Here is an 11,950-nt window from a genome sequence, read left to right as displayed (position 1 = left end):
TTTTACTTTTCACTGCAAGGACTAAGAGCGTAGAAGTTAATTTAAAATCTGACTTAGTAAAGTCAAGGGACTATTTATGCCATTAATCATATTTATATTTCTTCTTCTAGAACAGTGAGAGTCAAATTTGCCATCAGAAGGTGTGCTGCTATTTCTTTTTCTTTAGGTTGACCATCTTTAATTTGCATATCAAGTTCCTTAAATTCAAACAAGTACAACTGTGTCTTTTTCAGTATAAAAAGCTCGTATCTTTTCAACAAAAGAAAATATCTGCCAAATACTACTTTACCTCTCTTTTCAACATTTACAAAAGAGATCATATTGTTCAAAAACTTAAAGGAAAAAACAACCCATCTCATTTCACAATTAATCCGTGAAAACCAACAACAAAGTTTGATTCTTTAGGGCTAATTCATGGTTTTCTTGGAATAAAGAAGAATACCCACAAAGATTTTCGATTATTTAACTGAATTTTCACCATTCTAGAGTACATTGTTCTAAAATTTCAAGAAAAATAAAACCCATTTCAGTTCACAACTAATCATTGAAAACCCAGAAAAAAGTTTGATTCTTTTGGACCAATTCAAGGTTTTCTTGTCATACAGAACAAAACCCATCAATTTTTTTAATCTTTTTGTGAAGTTTTGATAAGTGTGTATAGTAAAAATGGATGGAAGTGACATATATAAAGCTGCAAATAGCATAAGATTAGGGAGTTTAAGAGTTGGTAGTACAAGAACATCAAGTTTAAGATCTGGAAGTACTTCTGTATGGAGGAATTCTGGTATGGATGCTTTTTCAAAATCTTCACATGATGAAGATGATGAAGAAGCTCTTAAATGGGCTTCACTCGAAAAGTTACCGACTTTCGATCGTTTAAGAAAAGGTTTACTTTTTGGATCAACTGGACCGTCAAATGAAGTTGATATAGGCAATCTTGGAGTAGATGATAGAAGGCATTTACTTGATAGACTTGTTAAAACTGCTGATGAAGATAATGAAAAGTTCTTGTTAAAGCTCAGGGCCAGGATTGATAGGTACTGATTAAAAAAAAAAAAAAAAAAAAAGTTCAATTTCATTTCATAATATGATTAGTTTTATAATTTGTGATCATTAGTTAATATGTTCAAATAAACTATATATAGGGTTGGAATTGATTTGCCAACAATTGAAGTCAAATTTGAGCATCTAAATGTGGAGGCTGATGTTAATACAGGAAGCAGAGCGTTGCCTAGTTTTATAAACTTTCATATTGATCTTTTTGAGGTAATAATGAGAAACCAAAGTCAACAAACGTGTTACTTTAATTTATTCTTGGATGGATCATGTGTAAAAGGTTTTACTCCGTATTAATTAACATTTGCTCATGTTTATGTCTTATATAGGGGCTATTAAGTTTATTCCATCTACTTCCGAATAAAAAAAGGCATATAAGTATCCTTGATGATGTTAGTGGTGTCGTTAAGCCCAAAAGGTGAGAAGAAAGAACATAAAACTCCCATTAATATCACTTTTTTTTTTTTTTTATAATTCTCAAATTTAACCGTTTACTTATGAATTGGTCTAAACATCTCAACATAATCTAAGTAAAAACCTTGTACGTTTACCCATTTTTTTACTTATAAATTGGTCAATCAGACTATGTTTCATCTCTATCGGGTCAAACCAGTATGATAAAAAGGATTAGCTAAAACTATCTTGCCAAATGGGTCTTAAACGAAGCTGAAAGTGTGTGTGTGTGTGTATATATATATATATATATATATATATATATATATATATATATATATATATATATATATATATATATATATATATATTGTATAAGACCTCTTGAATCATTTTATTCAAAGTTGGATCAATATTGTTGAAATATATATGGAGTAATGTTGTTTGACACAAAATCATAATTACATAACTAAACTTACCTGCCTTACATGAAAAATGAAATCACCCATTTGACCCATTACAAAACCCACCCAACCCAGATATTTTCATATTTACCTTCTTTGTTGGTTGTTGCATCTATCAGTTACTTATAATGATTTTCATGTACTGTTTCTTTGTAGAATGACATTACTTTTAGGTCCTCCAAGTTCTGGGAAGACAACACTCTTGTTGGCCTTAGCCGGGGCACTCGCTAAGGAGCTTGAGGTAAAAAATTAATCCTAATATAACTTAATATCAGTATCACATATATCTAATATATATATAACTAAACTATTTTTATTTAATTATATGTTATTATTATTATTATTATTTATAAATGCAGACTTCAGGTAAGGTAACTTATAATGGGCATGAATTACATGAGTTTGTACCCGAAAGAACTGCTGCATATATAAGTCAAAATGATGTTCATATTGGCGAAATGACTGTTAGAGAAACTTTGGCTTTTTCTGCAAGATGTCAAGGGGTTGGATCACGATACGGTTAGTTTGTGATGATTTTTTCGTTTCAACGTTCGTTTTGAAGTCATTTTAGAGTGTTATATAACACAATTCGTTTCCAATAATTTGCAGATATGTTAGCAGAGTTGTCAAGAAGAGAAAGAGATGCAAATATTAAACCTGATCCTGATATTGATGTCTACATGAAGGTAACAATCATTTTAAATTTTTAAATTTTTAATGTTCAAAGTTTAACTTATTAATCATATTGTTGATGTAAATTGTTGTTATTTAATATTACAGGCTGCTGCAACTAAAGGTCAAGAAGCTAGTGTGGTCACAGATTATACTCTTAAGGTATGATGACGTAAATGGTCTCTATATGTTATAATTTGCTAATGGCTTCAATATTGACCCGTTTACTAATGCATGGGTCAATTTGGGTGAAGAGGCGGAACGGGTTAAACGGGTTGAAAGTAGCACAAAGTCTCCGATTTATAATATTATGACCCATAATAGTACACCCCAACAAATTTCATTGTGAAAGTTTTGAATAATTTCTCAACCCGCCCATCTTGACACTGATATAAGTGGTTTCTTGTGCAGATTTTGGGGTTGGACATTTGTGCAGATACCATGGTGGGCGATCAAATGATAAGGGGTATTTCAGGTGGACAAAAGAAGCGTGTGACAACTGGCGAAATGATAGTAGGCCCGTCAAAGGTTCTTCTTATGGACGAGATCTCAACGGGTTTGGATAGTTCAACAACTTATCAGATTGTGAATTCACTTAGACAGTTTCTTCACATTCTCGAGGGTACAGCTGTCATTTCACTTCTTCAGCCTGCACCGGAAACTTATGACTTGTTCGATGACATCATACTTTTGACTGATGGTAAGATTGTATATCAAGGCCCTCGTGAAAACGTGCTCGAATTTTTTGAATCCATGGGATTCAAATGTCCAGAAAGGAAAGGTGTTGCTGATTTCTTGCAAGAAGTAAGTGTTATCCATCTAACTAATTTAATTTATTCATAACAAAAAAAGAAAAAGAAAATTAAAAGGGTGGGACCTATTAAATTTTGACACCAAATTTGACACTCACCATAACACAACTTCAAAATTTGATACTGTCATGTCACGTCACAGTTAGATTATCCTCTCTCCTCTACAAACCACCAAATTTGACTCCATATTACACAGTCACTGTAACAAGTGGTCTAATTGTGCTCGTCATATATGAATGACACTAAGGGCTTGTTTACTTTCCACTTAATGATCTGTATCTGTAGAGCTCTTAATCACTAAGTAAAATTGTTGTTTCTTTGTCACTTAAACTGAAATTGGTCGGTTTATATGAGACACAGGCCCCTTCCCAAACAGAGGCATATGGAAACAACACTTAATACAAAATAAAAGTAACAGCCCCTAAATTACCATTTTAACCTTCTTGTAATCTTGTTACAGGTAACATCAAAGAAAGATCAGCAACAATACTGGATGAGAAGAGACGAACCTTACCGATTCATAACATCGAAAGAATTTTCGGAAGCGTTCCAATCGTCTCATGTTGGAAGAAAACTGCAGAACGATCTTACGACCCCGTACGATAAAAGTAAAAGTCACCCTGCTGCGTTGACTACCGAAAAGTACGGTTTGGGTAATAAAGAAGTGTTAAAAGCAGTCACCGATAGAGAAATATTGCTCATGAAAAGAAACTCGTTCGTGTATATCTTCAAATTGTTCCAAGTAAGTGTTAAAGTTGTCATCTTTAGTAATCCCAAATTATCAAATGTATGTTCCTAGTTGAAATTAGTTTTGTTCTTTAATAATTGTGTATGTTTTCAGCTAATTGTGATGGCGCTCATTGCTTTGACTGTGTTTTTACGAACCGAGATGCATAAAAGGGATACCACAGATGGTCAGTTGTATAATGGTGCTATATTTTTCGGTGTTACTACGATCATGTTTAACGGGATGTCTGAGATTTCGATGACGATTGCAAAACTTCCCGTTTTCTATAAACAACGGAATTTCCTATTTTACCCCTCGTGGGCGTACGCTCTTCCATCATGGGTCATCAAGATTCCCATTTCGGTTATTGAAGCTGGGGTTTGGGTCGTTCTTACTTACTATGCCATAGGATTAGATCCCAATATATCAAGGTATGAGACAGTTAAAATTTGATACTACTACTAGTAATCAGTTTTTAGTGTCCGGAAAAACAAAATTTTCTCATGGTTGCTTGTTTCGTGCACTCCACAACACAAACTTGTCAAGTTAAATAACTGTTCCAATTAGACTTTTAAAGTCTTTCCTTTTCAACTTTGACTTTAAATATTTTTGTTTGTGTTATATAATTTTGATGAAAACTATACCCAATGAAAACAAGATTTAAAATCTAATCCATTCATATAAATTTCATCAAATCAAATATTATATAAAACTAACAAAATTTTAAATTCAAATTTGTGAAAGAAAGACTTTAAAAAAAAGTCAAATGAGACAATTATTTTGAGACTGGATGGAGGATGGAGTAAATAGAGTTTTAAGTATAATTTGATACATTTTTGAGGCACATGACACATCTTAAAACACATATCTTAACAACTTTTTATATAATGAATAATTTTATTTTATCTTTTATACTAACTTTTTTCAAAAATCTTGCAGATTCTTCAAACAGTACTTGATACTGTTTCTTGTGAACCAGATGTCTTCTGGATTGTTTCGATTCATTGGAGCGTTGGGAAGGAACATGATTGTTGCAAATACGTTTGGCACATTCGCACTTCTCCTAGTGTTTGCGTTGGGCGGTTTTGTCCTGCCACGAAGTACTATATTAACTACCTTAAAAACACATAACACACTTCTTCTAAAAAATGTTTGTCAATTGACAAAAATTTTAAATTTTGTTGTAGATGATATTAAGAGTTGGTGGATATGGGGATACTGGACGTCTCCCATGATGTATGCAATGAACGGTTTAGGTGCTAACGAGTTTCTTGGGCATAGTTGGAAAAAAGTAAGTCACACAAAAGCATCAAGTTTATGTTCTTATTGTTTTTAATAAGCTTTAGTTATTCAAGATCACATTTTTAACCGTTTTTCGTGTCGTTTACAGCCTTTGAACGGATCAACTGTAGGAAAATTAACTCTTAAAGGCATAGGCTTCTTTGCAGAAGCTTACTGGTATTGGGTTGCAGTTGCAGCCTTAGTTGGATTTATTCTCGCCTTCAACATATGTTATGCTTTGTCTCTCGCCTTCCTAGACAGTGAGTGTTTTATTTTTATGGTTCAGATGTTACCGACACGTAATATTAGTTTGTAACGACTAACATTTTTAATCTGTTTTTACAGGTTTTGGAAAAACGCAATCTAATGCCCCAGCCGAGGATGAAAGTGATGAAGCTGTTGAATTATCGTCTATGATGAATGAATCGGGAGATGGAACCCAGAAAAAAGGAATGATCCTTCCGTTTGAACCTCATTCAATTACCTTTGATGATGTCAAATACTCCGTCGATATGCCACAGGTATTTTTTTTTTTTTTTTTTACAGTGATATCTAAGGGTGCGTTTGATTGCGTGTTAAAATGGTTCAGCACTGAATGCTTGCATGCTGAACCGCTCAACACTTAATTGAATGGTTCAACACTGAATGCTTGAATGCTGAACCGTTCAACACTTAAATGAACAGTTCAACATGGTTAGCGATAATTATTGACTTTAAGCTGTTTCGCCCTGTTTGAGTCATTTGACCCATTATAAAAGATAAATAATTAACCAAATCAAACGGGCCATAAGTAAATGGGTCAAAAATGTCACACTAGTTTTTAACTAAGCGGTTTATGAATACGATTATTACAGGAAATGAAAGAACAAGGAGTGGTTGAAGACCGATTGTTGCTACTTAAGGGAGTAAGTGGAGCTTTTAGGCCCGGTGTTCTGACAGCACTAATGGGCGTGAGTGGTGCCGGAAAAACTACTCTTATGGACGTGTTAGCGGGTCGTAAAACGGGCGGGTATATCGAGGGTGATATTAAGATTTCCGGGTATCCAAAGAAACAAGAAACATTTGCTCGAATTTCTGGATACTGTGAGCAAAACGACATTCATTCACCTCATGTTACTGTTTACGAGTCTTTACTTTATTCAGCCTGGCTTAGGTTATCATCAGATGTTGACGAAAACAAGCGAAAGGTTAGTTAGTTATATACCTACCCATTTTTACTGATTAAAACATCCCTCCTTTTTCGAACTCTAAATGTTGAACGTTATCTTTATACATATACCTGGCAAACGGTTCAGGTTGGGCCGGTTTGGGTAATGCGTTGCAATGGGTTTGGTCCAAAACGCATCATGGGTCAAACGGGTCAAATCTTTAAACATGTCCAAACGGGTCGAGTCTAAATGGGTTGGGTCAGGTCGGGGTGGGTTGAGACCCGTGTTTTCAAACAAATACCTTTTTTCTTAAATTTTTGTATTTCGCGTTTCAGTTTTTAGCCTTGCGTCTCTTTTTTTTTTTTTCTTTTCAATTTCGCGTTCAGTTTCACGTTTAAGTTTTGCATTTCAGTTTCATTAAAACATCCCCATATTTCGAACTATTTTTTTTTTTCTTTTAATGTTGAACGTTATCGTTTTACAGATGTTTGTTGATGAGGTAATGGACCTAGTGGAACTGAACCCAATAAAGGACGCATTAGTTGGGTTACCTGGTGTCAATGGTTTATCAACCGAACAACGAAAGCGGTTAACCATAGCCGTTGAGCTCGTGGCTAACCCGTCTATAATATTTATGGACGAGCCAACATCTGGGTTAGATGCACGAGCTGCAGCCATTGTTATGAGAACCGTTAGGAACACGGTTGACACGGGACGAACAGTCGTTTGCACCATTCATCAACCCAGCATTGACATTTTCGAAGCTTTTGATGAGGTAGTACAACTCTACAAAACTGCACTTTGGTTCAATTATTCTTCGTATAACATACAAATGTTTATTTTTAAAAATATGTATATATCTAATAATATCGAATTTGCAGTTGTTCTTGATGAAAAGAGGAGGACAAGAGCTATATGTTGGTCCCGTAGGTCGCCATTCTTGCGATATAATCGAGTATTTTGAGGTATAACTATAAATCATCAACTATTGTTGGGCTGAAAGTTAGCCCAAGAAGTCACAAGTACCAATTATCTACTTATAGATGGTCATTGATATATCCACCTATCTTTTTTTTATATAATCAACATAATTGTGCATTAACAGATTGTATAGTAAAATCCGTTAATCTATGCCTTAAAAAAAAAACAAGCTGTTAATCCATATTCTATGGTGAAAATAGATAGTGGAGATATATCACCATGGGTTGATTTGTATTACAGTATCTCTTACAAGTCAAACTGATCAAACTTAGTTGTGAAGTTGACTTTGACTTAAAACCAATATTCATTTAATGAAACAGGCTATCAATGGTGTAAGTAAGATTACGGACGGATATAACCCTGCGACGTGGATGTTGGAAGTCAGTACGTCAGCACAAGAAATCGCTCTTGGTGTCGATTTCACTACACTTTACAGGAATTCGGAACTTTACAAGTGAGTAAACGTTATCAATTTTTTGCTAGTGGTCTGAAATTACTTACTATTTAAGTGGTTATTTATTTATTTATTTATTTATTTATTTATTTATTTATTTATTTATTTATTTATTTATTTATTTATTGCAATATTTAACAAATTATAACTGTTTTTGAGTTCGAGTCACAACAATAAAAAGGGTGTGTGGGTGTGTGTGTATGCTGTTCTAAAAAAAGTTCATAGTTTTCTTTAATTTCTTTTTATTTATGTTATCATCTTGTTTACCTTTTTTTTTTGGATCAAAATTTATTTGCAGGAGAAACAAAGCGTTAATTGCAGAATTAGGCGTACCACGGCCCGGTTCACGAGATCTATTCTACCCAACTCAATACTCACAGTCGTTTTTGGTTCAGTGTATCGCATGTCTATGGAAACAACGGTGGTCTTACTGGAGAAATCCTCCGTACACCGCCGTACGTTTTGTTTTCACCACCTGCATTGGAATCATTTTCGGTACTATGTTTTGGAACCTTGGCACTAAAAGGTAAACATACTAATACTTCCATTTAATTTAATTTAATTATTACTAGAAAAAAGGATCACATTTGGTCCTTTTCTTATGTTATAAATAATGTTGAACCGAATTATATAAAATCTTGTTTCAGGGACACACAACAAGATTTGGCGAATGCTATGGGTTCCATGTATACAGCGGTTCTTTTCTTGGGAATTCAAAACGCGTCAGCGGTTCAACCGGTTGTTGATATCGAACGAACCGTTTTCTATAGAGAAAGAGCTGCCGGGATGTATTCAGCTTTGCCTTATGCATTTGCTCAGGTACTAGTCAAACCGTATTAGTCAAACCATTTCAAGATAACCTAGTTCTTGGTTGAAGATAACCTAGTTGTTGGAGGAGTCTTGATTTTTCAGGTTGCAAAAATCGCTACTCGGATAGTACTCGGTCGAGTCTTTTTAGGGAGCACTCAACAACTCGGGGAGTACTGGGATGTTGACCAAATTTGACTTTGACCGATTTTGACTTATTTTGACCGATTTTTTGCCGAGTACTCCCCGAGTTACAAAAATCGAGTTCTCGACGAGTAATTACGAGTTCGGCAACACTGACAAGAGGTCTCGGGTTCAAAACCTAGTAACATATCTTGAGGTGACTTGGGAAAAGGGTCGGGAATAGTTACAGGATAACGCGATTAGGCCGTTGTACATCTGTGTAAAAATACTCCTTTTTCCGGATAGCCTGAACATGGGAAACTTTAACCGAAACTGATAGTTTAATTAGTTTTTACGATATGCGACTAGAAACAATACATCTATCCATGTGGTTATGTGTTCTAAAGTTCTTTAGTTGTTGTCTTGTTCTTGTTTTTCTTTAGGTTCTGGTTGAAATTCCGTATGTGTTGATGCAAACATTAGTATACAGTGTGATAGTATACGCGATGATTGGATTCGATTGGACCGCCTCAAAGTTCTTGTGGTACGTCTTTTTCCAGTTGTTTTGTTTCTTGTACATGACCTTCTACGGTATGATGACCGTCGCCATCACCCCCAACGCCAACATTGCCGCCATCATTGCCGCCTCGTTCTACGCAATCTTCAATCTTTTCTCAGGATTCATCATTCCACGACCCGTAAGTTTTCACTAAATATCATTTTTTTTATGAAGGTTTTAACGCGTTTTCTAGCTCTTAAATAAATTGTTTTATATTTTAAATTGTAATAACAGAGTATTCCCGTATGGTGGAGATGGTACTATTGGGGAAACCCGATAGCATGGACCATTTACGGACTGGTTGTTTCGCAATTTGGAGATTATCACGAGATACTACCAAATGGTCAAAGTGTTAAAGAGTACTTAGACGATCATTTCGGTTTCAAGAAGAGTTTTCTGCCTGCTGTTGCTGGGGTCCACGTTGGATTAGTTTTGATGTTTGCAGTCATCTTTGCCTACTGCATAAGATCCTTCAACTTCCAAAAGAGATAGATAATTCGTTATTTATATATATATATTTGTATGTGTAATGTATAATTAATTGAAGTGTAATGTTTAATAGATGAAAGTACTTAAAGTACATCAAGTTATGTAACTGCTTGTATTATAAAAGCTATTCATATTCATATTTTATTATTTAATGTATAATATAAAGTTTTCGCTTACCGAAATGTGTATTATTTTTTTCATACTAAATTGTGTTGTGTCTTTGGTGATGTGTTGAAGAGATTTTCTTGTTTAGATTGGCTAGAAAGGAGTACTCGTTAATTTTTATGTATGCTAGCTAAGTTTATTGGTCAGATTTTAATCGGTTTGTTTGTTCTTAACATTTTTTTAAAGTAAAATTGAAAACTGAATTTGAATTCGATTTGGTTTTGATTAAAATCGAAATAATAAAAAATCACAATTTAATACAATAATAATAAAAATAATTATAACATGTAGAATTCGTTGAATTTAGTTTGCAATTTAGCCGAATCTTAAAAAGTATAATCGAAAACCATAACAAACTCAACTTTTGCCACCCAATGCTAATAACTAGCAACTCATTGTGATTTCTATGTCTTTAAAGACACATGTGTAATGAGATTTGAATTTGAAAGATTTGGTTTTGTTAAGAATATATTTATATTATTATATTATTATTAAATTACACAAATAATTCGCTTATCAATCTAACATGGTGAACCTAAATGCATTGTTCTTACTTCTGGGTTAAGATTATTTATTGCAGATTGTTGTGATGTCCTTTGTTGGCTGAGTTACATGGAACTGAAGGACCAAAGCTGAATTATTGATTCAAGAAGAGTTGTTGTGCAGTTCTGATAGTTAAAGATAAGAAGCCCAATGGACTAAGTTATTATTTAAGTTATTATTTAAGTTACTGGACTCTCAATTGTGACAGAAGCCAAGTTTGAAGAAAAGAGCCCAACTATGTTGGCATTATAAAAGAGAGTATTGAGTTAATTTATTAAATTATTCCATTCTGTATCAATTTCTTTTTCTCTGTGGCAGTTGGTTTCTCTCTCGTTTGTTCATCACATTAGGGTTTAGATTAATCTTCATCTTGAAGTTAATCTTTGTAGTTTTGTTCACCTATTGTGAACTGTTGTGTAACAGAGAGTTCTTTCTTTACTGTGTAATTTTTCTGAGGATTGTTTTGTTTGATTGATGATTAATTTTTGGTTTAACTTCTGTGATTGAAGTTATCAATTATTGTTTTCTTTATGGTATACGAGCTATGGTTGTGATACGCTTTATCGGTGGTTGTGATTCAACCTAATTTTTTCATCGATTAAAATTAGGGTTTTCTCACTTTAGGGTTTTTCAAGTTTATTGAAAGATCTGGTTTTTCTTTACTGTGTTTGGGTTCGACAAAGATTGTGGGACGTTTTTTGGGTCACGATCTGGTGATTTAAGGTGTTTGGTTGAACAGACCCTATTTGGTGAAATTAGGGTTTCTTATAACCCTAATTTTGTGTTCTTCCGCTGCAATTCATCTGATAATCTTTTCTCTTGTACTCAATCACACCCACTGTAGGTCTTCTTTCGTTATCCACTCTCTGAGTCATATTCGTGGGGTTTTTTTGGGAGATAGGCATCCTTGATCTACCAACAAGATTGGTGTGAAACCCTGGCTCTGTCTATCTCAGTCCAAATTCACCTGCAGGCTTTGGAGTAGTCAAGAAGAACTTTCTTCTTGACCTTGTTACTCTGTTATGTCTTTTGTGTCTTTTTATTTTGTATATTTGTATATCTTGTCATTGCAGGTTGCCTGGCTAGTAGCCAGTCCATTGGGGTTTGTTATTCTTTTCCTTATAGGTACCTGAACCCTGGATTTGTTGGGGTTTGTGTGCTACTCGCTATTATTTGTTGCATGCTATCTGTTATTTGCTTGCTGTTACTATTGCTTGTGTGATTCTTGATTCTTTTTCTGTTTATCTTGTTGCTTGTGTGTTTATCTTCTGCAAAT

General features: G+C 34.2%; 1 protein-coding gene across 2 annotated transcripts; it reads left to right on the top strand.

Moving 5' to 3' along the window:
• The first annotated feature begins 387 nt into the window (after positions 1-387).
• LOC139866240 (pleiotropic drug resistance protein 1-like) lies at positions 388-10,140 on the top strand. 2 transcript variants are annotated; one of them, XM_071854422.1, is made up of 22 exons: positions 392-1,037; positions 1,146-1,266; positions 1,386-1,474; positions 2,070-2,154; positions 2,273-2,432; positions 2,523-2,599; positions 2,694-2,747; positions 2,997-3,389; positions 3,858-4,139; positions 4,239-4,555; positions 5,064-5,224; positions 5,312-5,415; positions 5,515-5,665; positions 5,751-5,926; positions 6,260-6,592; positions 7,038-7,328; positions 7,435-7,518; positions 7,855-7,988; positions 8,287-8,514; positions 8,636-8,807; positions 9,362-9,616; positions 9,712-10,140. In XM_071854422.1, exons 1-22 carry the CDS (start codon positions 667-669, stop codon positions 9,967-9,969), a joined length of 4,296 nt encoding a protein of 1,431 aa, XP_071710523.1. In that variant the 5' UTR covers positions 392-666; the 3' UTR covers positions 9,970-10,140. The 2 variants fall into 2 exon arrangements, with proteins under 2 accessions (XP_071710522.1, XP_071710523.1); XM_071854421.1 differs by having other exon boundaries at positions 388-1,037; positions 5,064-5,415.
• The last annotated feature ends 1,810 nt before the right edge of the window (positions 10,141-11,950 follow it).

Source organism: Rutidosis leptorrhynchoides, chromosome 9 (assembly GCF_046630445.1).
Source record: "Rutidosis leptorrhynchoides isolate AG116_Rl617_1_P2 chromosome 9, CSIRO_AGI_Rlap_v1, whole genome shotgun sequence".
NCBI lineage: Eukaryota > Viridiplantae > Streptophyta > Magnoliopsida > Asterales > Asteraceae > Rutidosis > Rutidosis leptorrhynchoides.
This window is presented reverse-complemented; position numbering and strand designations above follow the sequence as displayed.